This window comes from Oreochromis niloticus, linkage group LG10 (assembly GCF_001858045.2).
Source record: "Oreochromis niloticus isolate F11D_XX linkage group LG10, O_niloticus_UMD_NMBU, whole genome shotgun sequence".
Classification (NCBI taxonomy): domain Eukaryota; kingdom Metazoa; phylum Chordata; class Actinopteri; order Cichliformes; family Cichlidae; genus Oreochromis; species Oreochromis niloticus.
Window position 1 is genome coordinate 10,740,486 of NC_031975.2, and position 26,877 is coordinate 10,767,362.

Sequence of the window (26,877 nt, forward strand, 5' to 3'; positions counted from 1 at the left end):
CATGTCTGGATTTCTCCTGTTTTGTTTTGTTTTTTCCTTGCACTAATGTTTTAACTGAAATCAAACACGGGAAAGGCAAGAAATAAATATCCCGAACAATAGAACAATCCGATTTCTGTTCCCGCAACGCTTTCTTCACCCGTGCGAGATTCAGACGTGTGTTTAAAAAAACGAAAAAAAAATCTGCTCAGTCGTCTTCTCCTCCCGGTTCACCACGTTGCTTTTTCAATAATTATTCTGTCCATTGTTGTGCCCACATAACGCTGGGCCGGTCGCGCACACGAGACAACGGTGAGTTTGATGCAATCGCCGGTGCTGTTTCGCGTAAGAAATGCCTTCTGCTGCAACACAAACTGCTCATGTCCCGATCAATTTAGGAGCAGATTGCGCGTGTGAAAGTGGTATTTCTGTCAGCTTTCCGTAATGGCGGCCCTCCTCCTCCCCGGACCTAGTTCTCCTCTTCTTTTCTTTGGGAAAACGGAGCTGTGGAGACAGAGGGAGCGGAGAGAGGGATTCTCCCAGTGGCGCCCTCACACAACTGCAGTAGGTCAGCGCTCTCACTGTTGCTAGCTCGCCACACTATGCGGAGAGGTCGTTACTGAGAAGTAATCGATTTCTCCACGTTCAGTCCGAGTATTTCGACAACACCCGCCCTACAGCAGCTCTTTAAAGTAAAATGTAAACTGTTAACTGGTACACTGCATAAAGAGGGCGTCTGCATCCTCTCTGTGAACTTTGCGTGTGTAAAAGTGGTTTAATATCAGGATAAAGGTTTGTAATTAGCATACAGCAATGCTACATAAAGTTGTTGTTGGCTAGCATGCAGATTGACCGTCTGGATTTAGTAAGGATAAACCACTCTTAAGTGAAAAGTTTGAACTATATAGACCAAAAGGTAAATTACTTATGGTTAGTTTTCAAAACATATATATTTTGTATGAGTTTAGCTTTCAAAGTTGTCGGAAAAACTAACATTTACAGTTGTTTACCTTTATATCCATTTCAAAATGCACGCGTTTTAACTTTAAGTGTTTCACTTTTAGCTTAACTTTTATATTCTATGTTTTTGTTGGTGTTTTGCTGTAGTTGGTGTTATGGACAAGCTTTAAGAAGTTAGGCGAGGCATTAAACAAAAATTGTATATGGTTGCAAAAAAGTTTAGTTATAGGAAATGAAGTTAAAAAAAAAAATACAGAACCAACTGAGTTGATTGTCTATACTCACAAAACTAATTGAAATAAAATATAGTGGAAATGACTTTAGTTTGAATTTTTCTTCAGTGTGTTTATGTTTTTTTGACTTTCCCCTTATCTTTATAATATGGCGTTGTGTTTATATTGCAATATCTATTCTGACCTTAAAACTTTCCCCAGAAAAGTTATTACCCACATTATAATAATATTGAAACTTAAGCTGTCAGTGAAATGATTTATACTCAGAATGAAAATGAATATTATTGAAAAATAAAAGCTGAACTGAAACTAGCAAACACACTGGAAACTAAAAGTAAGCAGAACTGAAAGCAAAAATTCTAAATAAAATCACAATCAAACCAGTGAAAAAATATATAACAGTGATAAAACCAGTGTGCTCTGGCTTTCACAGTAGCTGTGGAAAGGTTTGCTTGTGTTACACACTGCTGTCTCATTGTCATATGTGCGGTTATGAATGTTCATGTAAGATTCAGCACATTCTCCTGAGCCATTCAACTAGAGTACTGTTAATCTTACAGTGCCCAACTGTAAGATTAAAGCATGGATAGCATGGATAGGACCAGTAGAAACATAAGTTAGTACATTTACTCAAGTGCCTCATTAAAGTGCCGGTTTAATGTACTGTGTATTTTTCTCTTCCAGTTCTACTGTTCTTTGCATGCATTCGTTTGTTATACTCCATACAATTTATCTGCAACATAATAAGTCAGCTTTAAAATAAATGTTATTGTATACATCTAATGACACAGCAGTATACAAGTAATTAAAGTCTTCAACGGCTGCAATTATCCAATAAAATAATGGCCTAATTGTAATTCTGAGAAGTCCCAGTCTCTACATATTGAGGACATTTTATTTATGTACTTTATTTTGACTGTACAACTTGTGTACTCTTAAGTCACTTAAACGGGGTGTAAATTTAACTTGAGTAAAGGGTCATAAAACATATTTTTTTGCAGAGCATTTACCCAGCACAAAATAATGTTTAATTCATGTGCAGTTGTACTTTACATGTAATAAATTTGTAATAGGACGCAGGGCATGAGCCTGAAAATTGTGTCCAATGTTTTATACATCATTTTCTACACTTTTATTATTTTATTTAACTGTCTGATTTCCAGTGGCTCACCCCAGCCTTGCTTTCCTCCCACCACTGCCACCGCCATGCCTTTCCTGCTCCGCTTGCCCATATCTGAGACTGACAGTCAGAATCTGTGTGTTAACCCACACTACCAGTCTAAAGTTTGGCCACACCATCTCATTTAATGGTTTTTCTTTCTTTTTATGACTGTTTAAATTGTAGATTCTCATTCAAGGCATCAAAACTATGAAAACACTTATGGAATTATGTAGTAAACAAAAAAGTGTGAAATAACTCAAAACATGTTTTATGTTATAGAGTCTTTAAAATAACCACCCTTTGCTTTGATTACTGCTTTGCACACTCTTGGCTTGGCATTCTCTCAATGAGCTTCAGGTAGTCAGGTAGTCAGTCTTGAAGGAGTTCCCAGGGCTCCTGAGCACTTGTTGGCCGTTTTGCCGTCACTGTGTGGTCCATCTCATCCCAAACCATCTCGATTGGGTTTAGGTCGGGTGACTGTCGAGGTTAGGAGTTGGCTACTGGAACTCTGTGTGGCATTTATGTGGGCTCTAATCTGAAGTGCTGTTAACTTGCAATATGTGAGGCTGGTGACTAAGATGAATTTATCCTCAACAGCAGAGGTGACTCTTGGTCTTCCTTTTCTGGGACGGCCTTCATTTGAGCTAGTTTCGTCGCAGTGCTTTATGGTTTTTGCGACTGCACTTGGGGACACATTCAATGTTTTTCAGACTGACTGACCTTTAGTTCTTAATGATGAAGTAATGGTGGACTGTTGCTTCTCTTTACTTTAGCTGGTTGGTTCTTGGTGTAATATGAATTCTAACAGTTGTCAAATAGGGCTGACAGCTGTGTACCAACCTGACGTCTGCACAACACAACTGATGGTCCCAACTCCATTAAGAAGGCAAGAAATTCCTTCTTAATGGATGTTGTCCATTGTCTTGGGACAACATTGTCTTGTGTAGTCTGGAGATGATTGAATGTTGGGGTGGGTATAGTTTCCTCTGCGGTGGGGTGGGGTGGGCTTCCCCAGGTCCTGTGGGGCTTAGCGGTGCTGCTGCCATAGGCCCCGGTCTGGATGGGCCTGGGCTCCCTTGCCTTGGTGTGTACTAGAGGACGGGGGTGGCTACTGGGGTCAGCGGGGGAGCTGGCCCTAAGGAGGGGCATCTTGCCCCTCCCTTCTTTTCCTCCCCATCCCCGGCTGCCTCCCTCTTCCCGCTCCACCACACCCTCCCACACAGGTAGGGCCTTGGGGTGCGGGTGTGTCACCAGGGTGCAGGGGAGGCATTCCCCCCCCTCTGTCCCCTTCTGGCCACCTGTGCCCCAATTTTATTTCACAACTTAGAAATCCACATTATTCACACTCTCATAACACACACACACATATATATATATAGGGCCTTGAGGGTGACCACATTAACGGCGTCCAGAGGACGGTCTGTGTATTCAACCCTACCTCTGGCGCCAGTGCCCACCTCTCAATTTTAAATCCATGTAGACATTGAGGGTTCTCGGGAGGGGCCGTGCTAACACCTGCTGCTCTCTGGCAGCAGCACCATGCCCTCCCTTGTTTTAAATGCACTTTAGAACAACACGCAGCAACACTACACATGAGCGGGAGGAGGGAGGTATGGGGTCTTCACACACCCCCGTTCTCTACTAGCCATTGGGGCGGGGGGCTGGGAGGAGGTGTTGGCTGTCCGATTGGCCTCCCTGCTGCTGCGGAGCCTGGGGCGGTCCGCTTGCCCCCACCCCGGGGGAAAGGGCCACATCCCTTGGGTCTGGGTGCCGTTTCCCCCTCTGGGGGCGAGGGTACCTGGACCCGGGGCATAGAGTATGTTTGGGGAGTATGATTGTGTGTACATGTCTATGTATGTCTATTCCTACGTTGGGTGAGTGCTGAGTGTTTGTATATGTGTGCATGAGGTTGGGAAAGCATGTTTATGTCTGTGTGTGCCTGTTTGTCTGTGTCTATATGTCAGGTCGGGTCTTAGACTCCACCTCCCTGGGTACTCCCAGGCCCTCCAAGTGTGGAGGCCTATCTCCCCTCACCACACTCCCTGCTGGTAACTGATGCCCTCGGGGGTTGGTGCATTGGTGGTTCTTGGTGTCCGGGGCTGGGCGCTCAGGTATGCACCAGCTCACTCCCGGTGGCTACTTGGCGGGGCCTGGTGCCTGTCGCTCGGTCAGGCCTCTTCCGGGGCAAAGGGGGCCCTCGGGCCTCCGGCCTCGGGGCCTGCAACTCGGTTCACTCTGGCACAGCTGGCTGCCGGCAGAGCCGGCGGGCACGCCAGTGCAGCCCCCTCTGGCTTCTGCTCCATGGCTACTGGGTGACCCCCTCGTCTGGGGATCTCCTCAGCCCTTCCCAGGAGGGTGGCACGGATGCCCCTCCGGTGGTACTCCTTGGGCTCTCGCACTCTGGGGCCTCTGGATGTCTGGAGCCTGGATCTCCTCCATGCCTGCTTCATGCCCTGGGGGACGGGGCTATGGGTCTCCACACCCTCTAGCAGACCGTTACATGGGGAAACCTTTTGTATACAAGCGCGTTGATCCACACAGGTGTGCACACGGGTGTTCACTGTTCGTAGACATAAACTACACCTTTCTTAGCTGCTACTTCAAAGCACATTGTGCGCTGTCTGTCCTGCGTGCTGCACAACAACTTTCAATATTTAGTATTTACTGCTGTTCACACTTAGCTAGATTAACGTGATGGTGTTGTGTTTAGTATGTTGCTTTGTTTTTGTTTGGGTTTTTTTTGCTTGTCTTCTCTTCTTTTTCTCTCAACAGGTGATCCAGGAGATTTTTTTTTTCTCTTTGTCTTTGTAAGTGCCCTTTCTCACTGTCCCTTTTCCCTTCTGTTTTTCTTTTCCTTCCTCTCTTTCTTTCTCCCTTTCCTATCCCCCAGTCATGTCTGTCCCATCTGTAACAACTGAAAATAAAATAAATAATAACAACAAAGTTTGATCAAATGGACCAATACGGCAATGCCATGATGATCCATTTGGCAGAATAAATCCATTTGGTATCCTTGTTGGTCTTCAGACAACAATTCTGACGGCTAAAAAACCAAATGGGACAGACAAAATAAAAAAAAAAAAAAGAAGGCAAGAAATTCCACAAATGAATCCTGACAAGGCACACCTGTGAAGTGAAAACCCTTTCAGTTGACTACATCGTGAAGCTTATTGAGAGAAGGCCAAGGGTTTGCAGCGCTGTCGACAAAGCAAAGAGTGGCTAATTTGAGGAATCTAAAATATAAGACATATTTAGAGTTATTTATCATTTTGTCTTTTCTACATAATTCCATATATCTTGCTTCATATATTTGATGTCTTCAGTATGTGTCTACAAAGTAGAAAGTAGTAAAATTAAAGAAAAACCATTAAATCGGTGTGTCCAAACTTTTGACTGATAGTGTGTATTTAACCTTCCAGAACACGTCTCTTCAGTGGTGGAGCTGTTTTGCCTGCTTAATGCAGCCTCCTCCCTCAGGCTGACCTAACTCTTTACCAGGCTCCTGGAATTTTTTTTATTGTTTGAAATAAGATACGATACTTACCTTTTTTTTTTCATTTTTTGCAATGAACACTGTTCATTCCAAAGACCCTCAGAAAACTTACTAAGTAAACAGAGACAAAGGCTTTGGCAAAGGTAATCTGGCATTACTGAGTCATTGAGTTTCCCAAAAGTGCACCACATAAAATTCATTTAAATTGCGACATAGTAAAGGAAACTCATACAGGAAGTCATAAGCTGGTCTGTTTTCTACAGTAAAGGTACAATACAGCTTTTCCACCTTTGACAGAGGCTGACTTCAGTCATCTGCGTCATATCTCATTACTTTTAGCAGACAATTAACTTTAACATCACTGCCTCCTAGTGGATTTAGAGTCTGTAAATGGTCTGACATTTTCTATTTCTTTTGCAGAGAAGTCTTCTTTTGGTCACAGATTTTAGCCTTTAAAGAAAATTCAGCCTTTTGGTCTAGAGTGCCTTTGCTTTTCTGTAATTCTATCTGTTTAGACTGTGCAGGTCTGGGCTGGAGTGCATTCAGTCCCCGCTGCTGTAGAAAATAAAGCCAGTCTTGATGTAGACTGTTTAGTCTGCAAGCATCGCCTGGAGCTGCACAAGTAACCGAGGCTGTGGCTATGACCCGACTTCTGGAGTTCAGCCTGATAGAAAATGTTTCTCTTCTCTTTGATTAAAAACCAAGACCAGGTAAGCATATAGTTCTTTATTTCTGTTTATGCTACATTACAGACATTAATGTACAATATATTTCTATGTCTCTCTGTGTGTTTCTGTGATCTATTAGATGCTTGTTTGTACTGTATGCTTCTGTGAAAGTTTTTGTGCTCAATAGTGCTGGAAGAAACATGGAGCTAGTTCTTAAATGCCAGTAGAATGTAAAGTCACGATTGCAGGGAAAGTCCTGGAATTGTATTTTTATGTTCCCAGAAAACGAAACATTAGGTTTCACTTTCTGGGAACCAAATTTAATGGTAATCCATCCCTTTAAAATAATGGCAGAGGAGCCTGTTCACTGTAATTGATATTACAACCACTAGGCAGAGCCCTAAGCCTTCCTTTAATTTAGGGCATCAAATAGGGCTTAATGTATTAAGACACTCATGCTTGTTATGGTGAAATGATCATGCAGGGCGAGCTACAAATACTGAACTTCATCCTCGTGTTACCTTTTCTTATTATTAAAAGTGAAAAAACCTTACATTGAAGGAAATAGATTACTACACCCAGACTACATGTTAATTTTGGATTGTTGGAAGTTATTCCACAGCTTGTTTCTTCTGTGGGGTTTAGTTTTACACCTTGGTCAATTTATAAAGCGGTCTTTGTCGTGTAACAGAGATCTGGGGGATGAGAGGCAGCGGAGGTGAGCGTGAGGTGAAAGGGACAGCAGATGGGTGATGATGGAGCTCAGTGCAGATGGACAATAGGGTTCCCCACGGAGGAATAATAAACAGCTGGGTTAGCCAGGCGAGGTAACCCAAACGATATTAGAATGTCCTTCATGGTTTTAGTTAAATTTATAATATTCATGCATAGTGTGTATGCAACAGAGGGGAAGAGAGAAAGACCACTTTTCCCTCCATACCAAATAAAACACCATTCCTCTATGATTTATTGTTCTACTGAATCAGAAAACCCGAGCGACTTAAATACAAAATGAGAAAAAAACATTATTAAATCTTCGTCTCCACAGAGACCGGCAGCTTGTGACAAGAAGGCTGAGATCTCTGGATTTCTTCCATAATGTGTCAGATGTTCAGAATTACTTTTCGAGTTTATAATGTGATTATCTGAAATTGAACTCAGGCAGAGGGTTGTTGCATGAAAGGGAAACAGCTGGAAAAAAAATGGGAGAGATGTGCTTCACTTGACTTGCCTTTGAGACGCTAAAGGAATATTTTTACAGCGTTTTAGCACCGAGTTTGACAGAAGTGGGGCATCTGAGGTGAAGCGTTGAGGGGTGTGTTTGTAAGAGGAACTTAGTTTGAGTCAATCAGCTCAGTCCTGTCAACATATTTTAGTTAAGGTAAAGATTAGAGCCCAGGTCATCAATACACATTATTTAACCTTTATTTTAAGGTGCTAATATACAGTTATAGTAGATGTAATGAATAATTAGAAAAATATTTATCACATTACACTCAAACACAAAGCGGGCTAATAAAGGAAGATCCTGAACATCAGGAAACAGGAAGGAAATCTCTCTTACAGGAACTGCTAAACAAAGATAGGAACAATGATTGAAAAACAACTCAGCTGGAAAATAGCATATCTTAGGAGATGGTAATGGACTCTGCCATGAAACTGCAATTTCTTCATCACTGACTTTAGTATATGTGCGAGTTTCCTGGGCGTGAGCCTGACGGTGTTACTTATACTGTCTGCGGAGCAGAAAAAAGCAGATGTTGTTGAGAAAGTACGTTCATGTTTTCCATATGCATGTCATTGCACATTCGGTATCTTGGATATTTGCTGCCAGCAGTCAGCCTGGTGCATATTATGTCTCAGATGCCTGTATAGTAAGAAAGTTTTAAATGGACTTTTCTGACAGCTTAAATACTGCAAATTGAATTAAGTTGTTTACCACAGAGGTATTTGGAGAAAAAAATGATCATATAAGAGGAAGTATCATTTACAAGCCACAAAACTATAAAGAATATTTCCACATTGTTTGACTTCGATAGGAGAATATGCTGTGATTTTTATGACCCAACTTAATGATCAATTATCAGCTCATTGTACACACTTCCTTTTATTTTTGTGCTCCATATAAAGCTGACCTGCAGTGAATAGAGCTACACAATTGAAGGGGGTACAGTGAGAGAACTGAGTAAACAAAGGACTTGTTGTGCATAAATCTGTGTGCACATGTAAGAAGTATTTCCTGTATATTTTAGGAGGCAGCACGAGAAATACTCAAGTGACACCAACTGACATACAGTGATCAGCCATGATGTTAAAACCACTGATAAGTGAAGTGGATAAATGTATCTTCTTGTTATAATGCAATGTTCTGCCATGTGGCCCTGGCATCCATGTGGATGATGCTTTAAGATGAATCACCCATTTAAATAGAGCATGCACACCTCTCCATTGACAATAGCACTCCTCAGTGGTAGCAGCTTACCCCAGCAGGACAATGCATCACTGCACAAATAGTCCTTAAGAACAGATCGCAGACTCCACAGCATTCATCCAGCCTCCAGACTCTCCACATCCTAATCCAGCTCATCTGTGGGATGAGCTGAACAAGCCCACATCACAGAGGCCCCACCTCACAACCCACAGGACACAAAGAATCCCACCAACTCCCAGAATCAAAAACCACAGCACATGCTTAGGCTGAGGTTTGATATCAACATCCTTAAGCATCAAAGCTGTTCTGATAGCGTAAGGGAGACCTCTGCATTATGAGGTGAGGCTGATCGGTTTAAAATTGGTGTATTTGTGTTTACTGCTTATACAAAACTGTTTATCTTCTTTTTAAGCACTATTGAGAGTAAGAAGAAAAAAAAAAGGTAAAAGGTTTTCCCATCTGGGCAGCATTATTCAGATTCCTCTCTGTTGGATATTTGATGCTGGCATGTGAAAGTGGGTGTGGCATGGAAACAGACTGAGCAACAGTGAAGTGAGAGGAAAGATGAGGAGTGGGGAACCAGAGGAGGGTGCTGTTCTGTTAGAAAGGTGATGTGGCCTTGAAAGCATACACATACACAAAAAATGTCTTGAAGAGGAGGGAGGATAATAAGAGAGGAATCTGATAATTCATGCACACCGCTCATATGTTAAGTCAGTGTTAAGTTAAAAATGTGTTGTGTTGTGGTTGTTGCCAAGGAAAGCAAACAGATGGGGAATGTAACACTTCAGATTAATATATCTGCGGAGTGATATTTCTATGATGGTGTAAGTTATTTCGTCAGCAGTGGATGACAGCCACTAGGAGACAGGCAGTCTTGCTGGTGAAACACTTCCATAATTCACATCCCATGTGAATCTGCCTCGGCTTGTGGGAGAAAAGGGAGGGAGCAAACTAACAGGGAGGGAAGGAAAGAATGTCCTAAGGGCCAATCATGTGATTTCTGTTTTTTTTTTCTTTTCTTAATAGCTGCACAGTGATTACATGTTTTTAGTCTGGGGCTCTTAGCAAGTTTTTCCTAACCCTCTCCGCTCTCTGTTTTTTCTGGCCCTCTTTTTTTTCTCATTATCCAACAGCATACTTTCCCTCGACTTTTTTTTTTTTTTCTTTCAGAGTGACGTGTGAGTGTAGTTCCTGCCCTTGTTTCATGCAGAATAGTTCAGAAGGAAGGACAGGGAATCACGGAGAGGCGGTGATTTACTTTGACCTGTCATGGACAAGATGAATTGAAGGTGCAAACAAGAGGAGCCGCTTGTGTTTTGGCCTAAGTGTGTGTGCACAGGGGAGTCAAGCAAGGAAGCGCAAAGACGTGAAGGAAGAGACACCAAGGCAGAGAGAAACAGAGAAAGTGACCGAAGGGTAAGACGTAAAGTTGCCTAATTGTGTTGCCCATGGGCAGAGGTGGATGAGAAGCTGCGTTTAAGAAGTCTGTGAGACAGGAGGAGGAGCACCAGCCTGAGGGGGAACTACCAGTTCAACCTTCTTCCAGCAACAACAGGACAGGATGAGGTACCAAGCCAGGGTAAGGTCCATGATGCTCGTTGTTTTATCTTCCTTTTTATTCCGGCCCACTTACTCGCAATTTGTGGTTACTTGTGGCTATGTTTAAGCATTTTCTGTACTGATACAATAAAGTCAGACATCCGATCAACCTATTCCCTCTTTCTGCCATGGAGACACCAGAGGGGGAAAAGCAAAACAGAACAATGAGTCACTTGGAATTCTTTTTCCTGTGTATGAGTCAGTGTATATTAGGGGTTTTGTGTAAGCCTTAACTCAAGCAGTCCGGATAAAAGAAAGAAAAAAAAAACATAAACGCTATTTTTCCATCATATCTCTGCTGGGACAACTTTGGTCAGGAGCCCACCATGGTACCACTGCTGCTTATCCCTGGGACAGAGTGGTGGGGCATGCCTTATAAGGAAGACAATCCGAATGAAGCTGGCCCTGCAGAGCTTAGTCATGAGGCCTAGGGCCAAGTCCTGCTGTTAACTTTCTTACTGCAGCTGCAGCTGCACCCACAAACCTGCAGATTTCTCAGAAGCTCCCTGATACTCAGAGTCAAATCCTACATTAAGCTCTCATGCACCGTCAGCTAGATCACACTCTGAGTGCTGTAAAAAGCAGGCCTCAGGTCAGTTCACAGAAAACAAAGCTACAGGGATTACACTTGATTCTGGTTAAATCTCCATCCCAGACCTATAGCCCTTAACGTAACTGAACCACATATTTCCTCCAACGCGAGTGGTAGCAATCTTTCTGATTTTGGTATCAAAGAAGAGTACTGAATGAGGCCTCTGATCACTAAAGTTGACAAAAATCCTGTAATGAAAGAAAGCAAAAATACATAACTTGAAAAAAATCCTTACAAAGGAGGTAGGTACTCTGAGCACAGCAGCTACTGCACAGCACAGAAACCGTTAAGGTATGAGGGTTAAGGAAGCTGAAATGAAAGCTTTAGGCAAAGCAAGTCCGTTAAAGCTCAGAACTTCAACAGTCATCTACAACACACTGAGATGAACTCTTGAGTTTCACAATAATGTGGAAGACCCCGTGACACTGTACAGAATGTGATGAGTTGCAACCTCATACACTGACTGTAACCTAAGCGCTAAAACAAGTGTTATCCAGGCACTTTTCATTATAGCTGTTGCAGAACATTTGAAAACTGGAAACCTGCTACATCATTCCACTCCCTTTGTTAAAAGTACTGTAAGGATAAGTTTTTGTCTGCACTGCTCATTTGTTGTCTTTATATGGGTATAATGAGTAGAATGTCAAATTGCATCAAAATCACTGAAAGCATGCCCTAAATCTGACCCTGAAATTCTTGAGACATATCCTTTTGGAAAATCTAACTTGGAACAGTAATTGCTTTTTGTAGGAAGCCCACCTGCAAGTGGGAAAACAATACTACAAGGTGAAGCAGAGAGGAGGGGCTGCAGTGGAAGTGTGCGGTGACTTCTTTGCGTTCACTTCTTGGCTGTCGTCCACTGTTGTCCTCTTGTTTTTTTAAGGATATTCCTGCATGAAGTGGTCAGAGATAATGACCTTTTAGCAGCGTTGGCCGGCCAAATGAGACCCTCGAGAGGCTGTTGCGTTCAAGAAAAACAAACGTCCTGTGGAAGTCTAACCCCTTTGTTCCACTTACTGCTTGTATTTTATGAATGTGAAAGAGAAGGGCTTGTTTCTTAAATGAGCCTTTGATACCGAACATAGAGCACATTTTGTCTGGCTGCGGTATATTGTGCATTTAATATACGCTCAAGTGTTTCTTTGGATATTTCTCATCAGTAAGTAATGACTACTGGCATTTTCTTTATCTCTTTGCATGACGCTGCATGTTGTTGTGTGTGTGTTATATCTGACTTTAGGGCATATCTAAGAACTCCGCTAGTAATTCGTTCCTGTCCCCACTATGATGTTTATCTTCACAGTGGGGTTGACATGTACACACATTTTTCTAGTTAAACCCCATCTGGTGATATAAAACTTTGTGTACTGTGTACACACATGATAATACACTGTCTCTGTCGAAAAATAGAGGAGTCTATCCTGTCTGTTTATCATTAGGATTCCTTAAATGTCTTCATTGTTTAATCTTGGCATGCTTGGTGGAACTGTTCTTCTTTGTGCACTTGCACGACTCATTTCCACAGCCAAGAAGCACTCTGTAAACTTTAGAGAGCGCTGCTTGGGGGATTCATTTGCCCTGGCATTTTGAAAGGGTTTTGAAATAAATATTGTGCCATGAAAATCATGTGGTAATTATTGTTTTCTTGAGTGCTGCGTATTAACCTGTTCACTACTGGGTGAATGTAGCAGGGGGTATGAATTGTCCTTTTGTGCCCCCTGCTTGTCAGCTGTGTGTAATTGCTTATGTTAGATATTTATAAGAAGGATTAAAAACTTGTCTTCGATTGCCATTTAAGGCAGGAAGCGACTCGAGAATGAAGAGAAATTCACATTCCATGTAAGTTTGTAACGATCCTTTTTCTCCTTTTCTGTGTAGGAGGTGGACATTGAGGGAAGAGTGCGTCTGGTCATGGAGAGTGCGCTGACTGCCCGGGACAGGGTTGGAGTGCAGGACTTTGTCTTGCTGGAAAACTACAACAGCGAGGCAGCCTTCATAGAAAACCTGCGGCGGCGCTTCAGAGAAAACCTCATTTATGTAATAATTTTTCTTCATATTTTCTAAAACATTTCCCATGATGTGTTAAGCCATAACTTGAACGTGGTGTCTACTCCCTGTGTGTTTGATGTCAGACGTATATCGGCTCAGTGTTGGTGTCGATGAACCCGTACAAAGAGCTAGAGATTTACTCCAAGCAGCAGATGGATCGTTACAGAGGGGTCAGCTTCTACGAAATATCGCCTCACATGTGAGTCACTTCAAGCTCCTCAGGCGTTTTTTATTAATGGTTCAGTTTGATAAACACCAAACAAAAATTAAATGTTGCTTCAGTTTTTGCCTTTTGTCTGACTACAGCTCAAAAAACTCTAAATATTCAGTCAGGATGAAAAGAAAGCAAATCACAAGCAGATAATTATTAACTAAATCTGATATTTTTGACATATTATAGATTATAGTGATTATAAAATTAATTATGTGGACCTACTCACTGTGCCAACCATTTGTAAATAACAGAGTAGCTGAAAGTAGCTTGTTTTTTGCACACATCCGTAAATCTCACCTTGCTATTCAAATTGTTTTAGCTCCCTACGGCTGCAGCAACCCTTACAAGCTGCTTGGAAACCCACCCTAGCTACTTATAAACATACTGGTAGTCTTACTGCTCTCCCTACCTTAAGCTTTCCACATATGCACACATGCAGTCAGGGAGTTCCCATAACAGAGCCCTACTACCAAAAACAAATGGCTGCAGATGGAACAACAACCTCTCTGTATTTGCTTTGGGTTTTCTGGATCTACGCTGATTGTTATGTGACTTTATTCCACTGCTGTGTTTAACCTGCATGTTGATCTGTAGCTGAACCTGCATTTTTGTTTTTCCGTCAGCTATGCCTTGTCAGACAACACTTACCGGGCCATGCGGACTGAGAGAAAAGACCAGTGTATACTCATATCAGGCGAAAGCGGAGCAGGTAAAACAGAGGCCTCCAAGAAGATCCTCCTGTACTACGCTGTCACCTGCCCCACTAATGATCACATGGCTGCACTTGGTGACCGCCTGCTACAGTCAAACCCTGTCCTGGAGGTATTTAAAAGTTAGGCTTTTCAAGCTGATTAGCCTGTATTTGCAGTGCATGATATTATCTGACTTATCTGTTATTTTTATATGGGATTTTTTGGGGAGTGTGTGATTTTATGTTGCATTCTTTCTTTTATTTTCACTTCCTCTCTCTAATTTCCTGTCTTTTTTTTTTTTTTGCAAAGGCATTTGGCAATGCAAAAACACTAAGGAATGACAACTCCAGCCGCTTTGGGAAATACATGGATGTCCAGTTTGACTTTAGGGTAAACGCTAAAACTGATATAATGGATAACATCATACGAGTCATCATAGCATCGAAAAGCAACAACTCTAGAAGAAAACTTGTGTTTAATAGTTGCTCTCAGCTCTCATCTTTTTGTGTAACCTCTTCAAGGGGGCACCGGTGGGTGGTCACATCCTAAACTACCTGCTGGAGAAATCTCGTGTAGTACACCAGAACCATGGCGAGAGAAACTTCCACATCTTCTATCAGCTTCTGGATGGAGGAGAAGATGACCAACTCAACACACTAAACCTGGAAAGAAACCCCCAGAACTACCGTTATCTGGTTAAGGTGTGTGTCATGCAGTTTCAAGAATTACAAATTGTCTGCGCCATTAGTTGCGGTATCATTTTAAATTGTTTTGTTTTTTTCAGGGCAACTGTCCCAGAGTCAGCTCCATAAGTGACAAGAATAATTGGAAGGTTGTGATGAAGGCCCTTCCTGTCATTGGCTTCACAGAAGAAGAAGTGCAGGTCAGTAACACTCAGAGTTTTACCATATTAAAATCATTTTACATTGTTTCGACACTCGAATCCTTAATGAGCGCTTTTCTGACATTTTTGCAATAAATAATGCTATTCTGAACACTACATCATCGCCGAGGCATTTGAAAAACAAATTGTTCATCTATGAGGTTGTTGCCAGCTGTTCTTCCTGTCTCCCACCTCAGAAATTGCTGAATATCATCGCCAGTGTTCTCCATCTGGGAAACATGCAGTTTGGGGAAGGGGAGGAAGGTGACACCTATATCACCACTGAGATTTCTAATCTTGCAAGGGTCAGTACAATCCCGCTAGTATTGACAGATGTTTAAATATGCTTAGAAATCTTACAAAACAGCCTGACTGAGAGCAGATGTGTTGTTGTTCTCCAGCTGCTGGGTGTCGATGGCTCAGCCCTTAGGGAGGCACTCACTCACAAGAAACTCACAGCCAAGGGAGAGGAGGTCATCATCTTTTCGTCATCACTCCTCAGGTTTTCAGTTGTTTGATGTGCATTTTGGCATTTTTCACTGGGCTGTTTTTATGTTTATGCAGATGATCACCCCGCTAAATTTTGAGCAAGCGGAGGCTGCTCGTGACGCCTTAGCCAAGGCTGTGTATGGCCGGACCTTCACGTGGCTGGTGGAGAAGATCAACCAGTCGCTGGCTCTTAAGGTGCAGCACTCGTAACAACTTAAAGATAACAAAAGAAATTCCTCCATCTTATTGTGAGGCTGTTGTTGTCTTCTATCTCTGACTGAATGATGTGCACTGTGTATGCTGTGCAGGATGAAATTTACCACAGCAGCAAAGGTTCCTCAGTTATAGGGCTTCTAGACATCTATGGCTTTGAGGTCCTGCAGCACAACAGGTATGGATTATATTCTTTTCCTTTTCACCGTCATCTGCTTATTAGCGCAGTTCGTCAACCAGTTTCGCTGTCAGACGTAGCCTTCATTGTCACTGCAATGTGTGGTAGTTTTCTTCTTTTTTAAAAGAAGTTTCCTGCCTGCAGTTTTGAGCAGTTCTGCATCAACTACTGCAATGAGAAGCTCCAGCAGCTGTTTATCGAGCTGACCCTCAGATCTGAGCAGGAAGAATATGAGACAGAAGGAATTGCAGTGAGTACAGCTGCTAATTGCGTAGTCAGTGTGAAACAACTATTGATATCGAATTTCGATGCTAAAACTACATTCTTTCCTTTCACATGCAGTGGGAAACTGTGCAATACTTTGACAACAAGATCATTTGTGACCTGATAGAAGAGAAGCACAAAGGCATCATCTCCATTCTGGTGCGTAAAACAGCGTTGAGTTTGCATCTTTGATTATTTATCTCTCTTTCCCTTTTTGAGAAATTAAATAGTGTGAATATCTTACAGGACGAGGAGTGCCTAAGGCCCGGAGAAACTTGTGATGTCTCCTTTTTAGAGAAACTGGAGGACACAGTGGGCGGCCATCCCCATTTTGTCACGTAAGCATCATCTTATATCAAAGACTTGTACTTGTACTGTACAATATATGTGAGTAAATCTATATGTGTGTGTTTATTTCAGGCACAAGTTGGCAAATGGAAAGACTCGCAGGGTGATGAGCAGGGAGGAGTTCAGACTGCTGCATTATGCCGGAGAGGTCAACTACAATGTCAATGGTAAACTGTTAAGGCTGGATCAATAGCGTATTCATACTTACATTTCCTGTTATGAGACAACACATAGAGAGGATGATTCACAAACAGCCTATTCCTCATTGACCGTGTTTTTGCTTCCATTCAGGTTTCCTCGACAAGAACAATGACTTGCTGAACAGGAACCTGAAAGAGGTGAGGATAGTGAAAAGGGACAAGGTAGAGCCTCACCACAACCTTTGAAAACCACTCTGTCTCCTGCAGAGTGAAGAGGAAGAGGGGGGGCATCTAATGTTGACTTGTGGTTTTGTGGTTTGGTCTCTGTTCAGGTCATGTGCCAGTCAGACAACCAGATCCTAAGTCACTGCTTCCGCAGAGAGGAAGTCATAGACCAGAAACGCCCAGAGATGGTAACAAATCAGTCACACTCTCTATGTTGATCATTTGTAGGCATGATTTTAAAAAAACAGAAAATACACTCAGAGAATTTCACATCATTTAATTTTCTTTTATTGATCCTTTAGGCTGCCACTCAGTTCAAAAACAGCCTGATGAAACTTACGGAAATCCTCAGGTCTAAAGAGCCATCCTACGTGCGCTGTATCAAACCAAATGACGCCAAGCAGCCAGGTACATGTTTCACATCCTGTCATACTAATTGGGATATATAAGCGTTTTTATTAGGGAAGGTCCGGGTCTCAAATAAAGGCTTTATTAGAAGATCCTAAATACAGATCAAGAAAAACAATGTAAAGGTTACCCGTCCAACACTGGCTGCTGTGTTATCAGTTTTGTCACACGGCAGTGAACTAGAAATGATGTTTAGTTGGTGATTCATAAACTAATTATGTTTGACCTAATTCTTTTCTTACATTTCCCGTTCTCAATCAAAACCTCTCAGAAAAGGAAATACCTTCTTAAACACTCTAATAGTAAAGATGTGTTTTGTTTGATTCAACAACAAACTAGCATGTGATTACAGAAGTTTATAAGTTAATCTAACAAAAGGAATTTTGATTTAGTTGCAACTGTTTTAATAAAAATGTCCTTTTTATTTCAAATAAATAAAACCGCCAGCTTCTTAATGTATGTAATGAAGCGTATCCTGCTGTGTGGATTGTGTTTCATATCATTGGCCAGAAATATTTCTTTGTTACTAATAAATACGGTTTCTGTCCCTGCAGGAAGGTTTGATGAAGTTCTGGTTCGACATCAGGTGAAGTACCTGGGTCTGATGGAAAACCTGAGGGTCAGGAGAGCTGGCTTTGCATATCGTCGGCGCTTTGAAGCCTTCCTGCAGCGGTAGCTCACAGTTGCAGTGGCTGTTTACTTTATGTTCATTCTTCTTTTATTGTAACCGTTCATAAATGCTCTTAGGTATAAGCCCCTGTGTCCTGAGACGTGGCCCAACTGGCATGGCAGACTCGTAGATGGAGTTTTGACACTGGTTAAGCACCTGGGATACAAAGACGAAGAGTACAAACTGGGGAGGTAACTTGTTTAATGTTGTATGCAAGGCATTTAATCACACTTAAATGCAATAAGTGTCCATTGAAAGGCACACTGATTTTGTGTTGATCACAATCTTTTTTTTTTTGGGCTGCTTTCTGCAGATCAAAAATCTTCATCCGTTTTCCAAAAACTCTTTTCAATACTGAAGATGCTCTAGAAGCGAAAAAGCCAGAGATAGGTAAGCAGCAATAGCAAGGATTATCAAACTGAGGGCATCACAACTGAAATAAAATATAAGGTAGTGATGCAAATATTCATGAAACACACTTCTAATGAGTTTAGAGTGTCAAAGGTGTGAAGCTTCAGCTTTTTGGGAGGTTTTAGTGAAACAGCTCCTGATTTTAATCATCAAAATGAACATATTTTAAACACGATCATAAGGTACACACTAAATGCACAATAGAGTACACAAAAATAAAACTCTATATTCCTCATGTTTCAGCACTGACCCTGCAGACATCATGGAGAGGCTACAGAGAGAGGGCCAAGTACCAACGCATCAGACGTGCAGGTCAGTCCACCTCCAGCTGTTGGCGCTCTCATACTTTGCCACCTGTCTCCTTAAAGAATAGCCCCTGAAATGAGAATATATAAGTGTTTGTATAGTATAGTTACATTGGAACTACCTGCTTGGTACAAATGCATAAATCTGCATTACAGCTTTGTTTCATTTTCCCAGCATTCGTTTGTGGGTCTAAACTGACTTTACGTGTCTGCTGCACTAACGTTGGGGTGTTCTCTTTGGCTGAGTATAAGAGCTGTCTTGGTGTTAATACGTGCATGTGTGTATATACATAGTGATAGTGATCCAGTCGGGTTGGCGAGGGATGAAAGCACGCAGGAGAGCTAAAAGGCGTCGCCAGGCTGCTGACTTAATTCGCAGGTGCTTGAGTGAAACTTTGTTTTGGCTTCTAGTTTTTAGTGCTGCATTTTGCAAAATATAATAATTTCCATCACGATTTTTGTATTATTTTTTTCCAGGTTCATTAAAGGCTTCATCTACCGTCATGAGGAATACGGTCCTGAGAATGACTATTTCATGGATCATGTTCGTTACTCCTTCCTGAAAAATCTACGCAAAAACCTGCCCAAGAGTGTTTTGGACAAATCCTGGCCGACACCTCCTCCGTCCCTCGTTGAGGTGCAAAAAGCCCACATTCAAATTGAGTCCCCGTGCTGTCTAAGATCATTGCAAACAGATAATATAATATTTTAATAGATAGTCTGCATTGTTAATTCTATGGTCTCCTACAGGCATCGGAGCACCTGCGGAGGCTGCACATGCGGAACATGGTCACAAAGTATTGCAGGAGAGTCCAGCCCGAATGGAAGAAGCAGGTATACTGATTACAGAAGATGATCTACCTGTTATCTTGTTGTTGTTTTTTCCTGCATCAACTTATTAATGTTTGTCCAGGATTGAGATTGTATCTGACTGGCTTTGATTTAGTTGTTTTGTTTTAATTTTTATTTAAATCTCACTCGATTTTTGTTTGTCCTCTAGATGATGCAGAAGGTTGTAGCCAGTGAGATCTTCAAGGATCAGAAAGACAGCTACCCTCAGAGTGTTGGAAGGCTGTTTTTGGACTCCAGGCTTGGTACATGTTTATGTATTCATTGTCTTTGCACTTGTTATCCACCACACACTGGCAAGCATAAAAAATTCACAGAGCATTTCTACTGAACAGAACGTGAGCAAATCAATCTCAAAGTCGTCCAGACTCTTGGCAATGACAAAGTGCAGGTAGGATTACTTTTTTTTTTGTTCTTTAAAGCCTGATGGCGATAATAAATGCCGCTTTGGAGTAACGTGTCTCCTTGTCCTTATCAGTACGGTGTTTCAGTCATAAAGTATGACAGGAGGGGTTTCAAGCCGCGCCCTCGCCAGCTGCTCCTCACTAACACCTTTGCTGTGTTGGTGGACAAGACCAAGATCAAGCAGAGGATCGACTACACAGCTCTGAGAGGTGAAAACCAGCCCTGAAAAGGGGACAGTTTTACAAATGTAGTATATTGAGATAGTTATTGATATAATGTTCTTGAATTCATCACTTGTAAATGCATAATTTTTGTAAGGGAGGAATCTTTACAGTTTTAAATCCTGCTTTTTCTTTTTTTTAAACGACCATCTGTGGTCACAAAATCTAAACGGCTTTTTCTGGAAACTTCAGCTCAGTCTCTAGAGACTCTAAAGCAGAAGTTTCCATATTTGGATGATAAAGTGAACTGTGAACTTATCAGCTACTGCTAGCAAACTATACAGGTTCAAGTTCACACATACACACACATATTCTAATTAATGCTGTAAAACAATGTAATAAAAACCTTCACAAATTCGTTGATGGGCTTTAGACGGGAAGTCGTTATGAGTCAGATAATTCTCTGCAGACTTGAATTAACAGAGGGGATGTCTAGCAGGCAGCTGCTGGCTACAGCTGCCTGTGCAGGAACACTTGTTACTCATAACGGCCACACACTTAACTCCGCTGTGCGTATGAATCAGCTACGAATGATTTGCCCCATACAGTTGTTATCATAGGGGAAAACTGTTTTACACCAGACTGTAAAAGATGTTGAAAAGTTAGGGACTTTTAAGATCGGAGTCTACGGGGAATAACTTGCTTTTGGAGCTAGCCTCAAGTGGCCATTAATGCACATTGTGACTGTTCAGTGTGCGTTTAGTGATTTGTTTTGTGTTTTTTTCTTGAAACAGATATCGCTTTGAGCTCTCTCAGCGATGGGATGTGTGTTCTTCACATCATCAGGGAGGACAATAAACAGAAGGTACAGTAGGACACAACAGTCATGCCTGTGTGAAATAAAGCAACCATGCAGCCACCCTAAAGCCCGCTGTCTCTCCCACAGGGGGATCTGCTGCTGCACTGCAGCCACTTGATCGAGCTGGTGACAAAACTAGCCATGATGGCCAACAAGACGAGCAACGTCAACATCAACCCGGGCAGGTAAGATTCAGACTGACGGCTTCTGTGTGGTGGTCACTGTCAGTCCAACTTATCATCTGTTCTTGGCACGCAGCATCCAGTTTACTGTGGCCCGAGGCAAGGAAGGAATAATTGATTTTGTGAGGGGCGCAGAGCTGAAAGTGACCAAAGGCAGACGAGGACACTTGCTAGTGGTGAGTCAGCGGCTGCTCTGATATCATGTGGGGAGCCTGCAGACAGGGAGGGGTGTTTTGATACCAAAAACATTTGATAGCTGACTGTGTTCGATCTGATTTTACTCTTCAGACTGCCCCTCGGATCAACGCCACATGAAGACACAGAAAACCAGCTAACCGATCAGTTTGCAGCTTACAGGAGAAACCCACAGAATACAAAACATGCCCGACAGAGTGCTTATTGATTCATATTCTGTACATCTTCATTATAACAAGATTATCTTCAGTGTTGCATTAACTATTGATAACCAAAGATGAAAATCAAGACATGAAGTAGTCGCCATTTCAAATGCTGTAACTCTTTATTGAAAAAAATACAAAATATTTATCAAATATAAAATGTCTTCTGTAAAACACTGTATTACATATTGCAAGAGACTTAAAATAAACCACTTTGAAATAAATAGCATTGTAATAAATATTTCAATAAATAGCAAAATATCTTTGGAAAGTCCACTAGATCGAGGGCGTGGGTGGAAAAACAGGATGTTGGGAAGCATTCTCGCCGTTCTGAAAGCTTATGTCTAACTTACAGTCAGAGGTGAGACAGAAACTCTGGGAAATACCCAAGAAAGCCCTTAAAGTTAGAAGAAATAAAAAGCAGACTCGCAATAATCAGAGGCCCTCGCGAAATATTAACAAAAACACTTGAATGAAAAATATCACAATCATTCCAGTTTGATCAAAGTGCTGAGAGTCAGTTCAACTATTTCTTCCTTTTTTCTCTTTGACTCTGTGCGTGTGTGTGTGTTGTCTTTTTTTCAGTTTTGAGTCATAACTGTATTTTCGTAGCCAGTAAAAGAAAGTCTCTTGCCAGCTTGGTGAGGTAAAGGTCCAGATCCCTCAGGATGATGTAACCTTCCACTCGGCTGTCCCATACTGTCCTGGACCTGCTTGCTGGGTTCAGGGCTGTTTGTGCCGTAGCAGCTGCTGGCCTTATCCAAGAGTTTCTCAAAGAGCTCATCTAGAGGAGAAAGCAAAACAAATCTTATGTCAGACCATTTTTGGTGTCACTTCCCCCACAGGGAAGGGGGATGATGAAATGTGGGTGGATTTCAGTAAAAAGACTGTGGATACCTGAGTGCTAACTTGGCTAATCAGGTCCCGCAAGTCCAGCTGAATGTGCCTAATGTTCTGAGTTAGAGTTGTCCGAGCCTCCTGCACCATCTTCTGATCTTTCTCCTCGTTCTCCAGCTGTATTCTCTTCCACTCCAGCATATTCCAGTAGGTTTGCATGTCCCAGAAAGCGGCATGCAGTCGTTCCCACTCCTGAACCCACAAGTGACAAGCACATGATTACATAATGAAGCGTTGCACAACCCCATCTGTGCTTGAAGTCTCAAAAAGGGGAATTCCATGCAAATTTTTACAAGTATTTTTATTCTGTAAAAGCAAACATTCATCAGGTTTCCTTCTATTTTTTTTTTTTGTTTTTTTTGTTATGCTCATAATGGAAAAGGTCAAAACAAGAAATTCTCAGAATAACACCAAAACTTAATCAGAGAGTGATTTTCTATGAAAGTGTTTTGAAACACAGAGGGACTTACTAACCGTCAGATTAATCCACCGATAAAATTCAGTGGAAAGGGAGGGCAGGTCCTTCAAGTGTCGGCTTCTGTCCTCAAACTGCCCGTTTCCCAGCTGCTGCTCCTTCTATAAATATTACACAAAACAATAACTTATAAGTTGTAGCTGAGAAAACAAACTACTAGTGTCAGACCATGGAGTAGTACTGAATTTAGTACTTACATATTTCCCTAGCAGCTGTTGCACACGAGTTCGAGTGGACCTCGTATGCTTGAAGCAATTAAGATACAGGGAATTAGTCTGAGCAACTGGTAATGAAGCGGATTGCTCCATGCAGTCCAGCATACAAAAAAGGAGGAAGAGAGCTTTCCAAACCGTCATCTGACAAGACAAGACCAGAGTTATAGGTTAGAAATCATCTACGACTTGTGTCAATGCAAACATGGGATAAACTAATGAACGCACAGTTTGCGCAGCTGCTTTAACTCCCAACGATTAAGGAAAATAAGCTGACTTGGACTTCCTGTAAAATTGCTATGTATAGAAAGTAACACTTCTGAAGAAAATGAATATGCCAGATGGGAAATTTAACAACATTTCTCTAAGAAATTCCACGCCGCATCTGTCATCCCCTGCCACATGACATCCATATGCTTTCTTTCTTAAATTCCAATAAATGGTTAAACTGTGAAAAGGAAGCTCTTTTTTTCTATTCCCTCTTCTTTTTCAGCCTTGCACCTAAAAGTGTCAGTGCAAAGACCTGAAGTCAAATCTCTTGAGTACAGATAAAACTGACTTCGGCAGGTGGTTGCCACTGCATGAATCCTGTGATTAGAAGCGTTGTCTGCCTTGTCCCTTTCAGGTTTCCTGACTCAGTTGAAATTAATCAGCAAAAAGAAGAAACAAAAATCTTCCTTTTTTAAAAAAAAATCTTCTTTTTGTTGTTACATGTGCTCTCGATGCAAAACAGTCTTCATGCTGAGTCAGTCTATCACTTACTAACTGGAAGGATAACAGTCCTCTGGTCTCCCAGTTCAACGTACAAGACAGCACAGTCATTAAGCATACATAAACACTATAGTGTATATACATAACAGTTGAACTTTGAAGTGTCATTCAGTAGTAAAAAATATCTGTATAGTTATATACACACACACACACACACACACACACACATATCTATATCTAGATATATATAGATATAGAAATTTATATTGATATCTATCTATCAGAAACACACAAACACCCTCAGACTCTTGTAAACTAGTGTAACATGGGCTTACCTTGGAGGAGTAGTGAGTAGTGGAGTAGTGCCACTTCTAGCAAGATAATTTCATGCTTTACTGGCACTCACAAACACTATATATTCTCATGTTCTTGCTTTCAGTTTCAGATGCTCTGGACTTTTTTTCCCTCTCTCTACCGTCTCGCTCTCTCTCTTACTCATGTCTCAGCATCTTGTGGTAAGCTATATGATTCAGAAAAAGTCAGAAAGACATGTCATTCACTGTGAAACTAAAATAGGACTGCCTTCTCTCCCCCCCCCCTCGCTTGTTATCATCATGCTTTTAAACTGCTTTTCCTTTGTGTCTTTCTATTTCTATACTCTATACTCACAAATCGGTCCATTTTTAGGTCATTTAAAGTTGAGTGTCACATGGACGAATTGATAAGATAAAAAAAAGAAAAGGAAGCATGAGAATAAAGATCTACTTTTTAAAAAATCATCTGTGTGAGCTGCCACTCAGGCAAGCTGACCGCAATGCTCAGTGTCACCTTTATTTTACACAATAAATATTAAAAAAAACTTTCTTAATTCCTGAAATGTCCAGTAATTTACCTCGGGAAAGGGGAAAGGTGGAAAAACACTTCATCATCGTCATCGAACATTTTTTGACTGTGCATCTTTAGGGAATATTTCAGTCTCATGATGTGGACAAGTTACAACAAGCAAGTTTCACTGAATGTCAGAGAAACAAGATGGAAAAAAAGACAAATTTAAAAAAAAGAAAACACCCATGATTTCACCAGTTACATCACTTGAAAGCGCAAGTCACGAACTCACACACTCACTGCTAAAGCAAAGTGTTTAACAATTGTAGCTATACACGGATTATAATTAAAGAGTTCTGGATCTTTTTTCATTATATATATATATATATATATATATATATATATATATATATATATATATATATATATATATATATATATATATATATATCCTACTTGTATCCTCCTGAAAGATACGTGTTTCTGATATCAGCATTTCCTAATAAGAAAAAAAACACAGTTTCAATAAATAAAATTAAATAATTAGGAATTAATGATATTTTACTGAAATTTGTGCTGCCTGGTTTGAGGTATTTTGCAGCATTCAGGTAGGTTCAGAAGGTCTCTTCAAGCAAAAATCAAAATCATTCACATTTTTTGCATGCAATTTTGATTTTACTTGAGCTTTAAAAGAACAGCGTTCTATTCCAGAAAATTGCTTAACTGTAAAGGGGTTGATAATGATTTTGAGGTAAATTCCCAACCAGACATGAATTCAGTGCCTTCAGTTCTGGAAGTCACCCGAGATTAAAAGAAAAGAAAACCGGAGCAGTAATCTGTTATCATGTTGATCCCTCGTTATTGGACCAAATATAGTTCTGCATAGTACGATGCCGTTTGTGTTTTTTGGTGTGGAAAATATGTGCCTGCTGAATTTTAAAACTTGACAAATTAACTCAATTTCTGACTGTTTTATACAAATCACAGCATTTTTTTTTTAAATCACAGATTTCCAGCGTGGCAGGTGAAACTGTGTAAGACAAACTTCAAAAAGTAATAAAGATGCTACATGAGACCCATCACAATATATTTAGTTTGTGTAAATAACATTGTACATAAATATTACATTTTTTTAAATTAGATATTAATGAGTTAGGTTAGACCTGTTTTTCATTTGTCTTGCTGCCTAATTTCCCAACTTTAGCCAGTAAATTTCAGTACAGAAGCAAGTTTTATCACAGTGACAGAGCAATGTGTCTTCTCTAACGGTTTAGCTTTGCTTTATTATGCTGTTTTACTCTGTGTAAAATTTATCTTTTAGACAGTGGAGGAAACTCAAATGGGCAGCTTTACTAACAACAAAGCTTAAACTAAATAAATTGCAATTTTGGAACAACTCTGAGGAACATAAAGATGTTCTGTAAGATCTTAAATTAGGTTCGGGTATTCACACAGTGTTTTTTAGACAAATTTCCAGAGTCGGTATGTTTTTGTGAAATTTCTGATATGCATTTGGTTTCAAACTATGAAAAATTCTGACAGTTCCTTATCCCTAGAAATTTTATTGACAGGTTTCACCCTACCTCTTTGTTGTGTGACAGTTTCACTTTGGCATTTAAGTTATGGTTTCAATGGATTTGCTTGTTGAAGCCACAGGTTGTTTTTATCTAGACAGTCATAATAATTCTGTTTTTGGTTTATACTTTTTTACTAGCTGGTGGTTATTAATCTGTTATTAACCTGTTGTAACCAAATGTGACCGTCTTTCTCCTGTGCGGCCTTTTTAGACTCCACTGACGACGCTTCCAGCACAAGTACAGGCCTGTGTTTCTCACCTGTCTGACAGAGTTCATAGAAACAAGTGGGACACTTTGTTGGCAGAAAGAAGAACAAGAGCCAGCTGCACACTTTGTAGTCTAAAAAACAACACGTTTCTGACCTGACTTTTACAGTGATACAGCAGAAACACCCCAGGATTTCTATTTAGCTTGGATTACTTGTATATAACAAAAACGGGGTACGAATGTTTTCGTGGGGTCAGGTTAATTCACTGCTGACGCTCCAGTCATTTAATGCACCTTCATGGTGGGGATTTTGAAATTTGTACTTTCTGTGAAATTATGCATTTATACTTGGCTGGTTTTCTTTTTCTGCATTACTGTATTTTTTTTTATAATGCAAAGATTACAATAAATCAAATAACACATTAAGCACTAAGCCATGCAGTCTGCCACCACAAACATTTGTGAAAGAATAAGTCGTTCTAAAGAGTTCACAGAATTTCAGTGTGATAC

The 26,877-nt window shown here is 41.0% G+C and overlaps 2 protein-coding genes across 5 annotated transcripts; one reads left to right on the forward strand and one right to left on the reverse strand.

Annotated features, from left to right (window-relative positions):
• Positions 1 to 413: 413 nt before the first annotated feature.
• Positions 414 to 21,687, forward strand: LOC100710621 (unconventional myosin-Ic). Of its 2 annotated transcripts, XM_013265091.2 has the most exons (34): positions 414 to 547; positions 6,343 to 6,537; positions 10,100 to 10,508; positions 12,999 to 13,157; positions 13,253 to 13,368; positions 14,007 to 14,205; positions 14,385 to 14,465; positions 14,597 to 14,776; positions 14,860 to 14,958; positions 15,156 to 15,263; positions 15,360 to 15,431; positions 15,523 to 15,642; positions 15,756 to 15,838; positions 15,983 to 16,088; positions 16,181 to 16,261; positions 16,349 to 16,440; positions 16,523 to 16,617; positions 16,742 to 16,788; positions 16,923 to 17,003; positions 17,118 to 17,223; positions 17,778 to 17,895; positions 17,971 to 18,084; positions 18,207 to 18,283; positions 18,548 to 18,616; positions 18,904 to 18,988; positions 19,087 to 19,246; positions 19,360 to 19,443; positions 19,610 to 19,703; positions 19,794 to 19,849; positions 19,937 to 20,072; positions 20,819 to 20,889; positions 20,971 to 21,068; positions 21,142 to 21,241; positions 21,354 to 21,687. In XM_013265091.2, the coding sequence occupies exons 3-34, from the start codon at positions 10,491 to 10,493 to the stop codon at positions 21,378 to 21,380; spliced, it is 3,132 nt and encodes a 1,043-aa protein (XP_013120545.1). In that variant the 5' UTR covers positions 414 to 547; positions 6,343 to 6,537; positions 10,100 to 10,490; the 3' UTR covers positions 21,381 to 21,687. The 2 variants fall into 2 exon arrangements, with proteins under 2 accessions (XP_013120545.1, XP_013120547.1); XM_013265093.3 differs by lacking the exons at positions 414 to 547; positions 6,343 to 6,537; positions 10,100 to 10,508 and adding an exon at positions 12,004 to 12,279.
• LOC106096673 (uncharacterized) lies at positions 18,558 to 24,916 on the reverse strand. Of its 3 annotated transcripts, XM_025911053.1 has the most exons (6): positions 24,094 to 24,916; positions 23,033 to 23,191; positions 22,835 to 22,936; positions 22,361 to 22,552; positions 22,098 to 22,247; positions 18,558 to 18,680 (listed from the first exon to the last, which is right to left on the reverse strand). In XM_025911053.1, the coding sequence occupies exons 2-6, from the start codon at positions 23,189 to 23,191 to the stop codon at positions 18,645 to 18,647; spliced, it is 639 nt and encodes a 212-aa protein (XP_025766838.1). In that variant the 5' UTR covers positions 24,094 to 24,916; the 3' UTR covers positions 18,558 to 18,644. The 3 variants fall into 3 exon arrangements, with proteins under 3 accessions (XP_025766838.1, XP_013120548.1, XP_025766837.1); XM_013265094.3 differs by lacking the exon at positions 18,558 to 18,680 and having other exon boundaries at positions 21,567 to 22,247; XM_025911052.1 differs by lacking the exons at positions 18,558 to 18,680; positions 24,094 to 24,916 and having other exon boundaries at positions 21,839 to 22,247; positions 23,033 to 23,939.
• Positions 24,917 to 26,877: the final 1,961 nt, after the last annotated feature.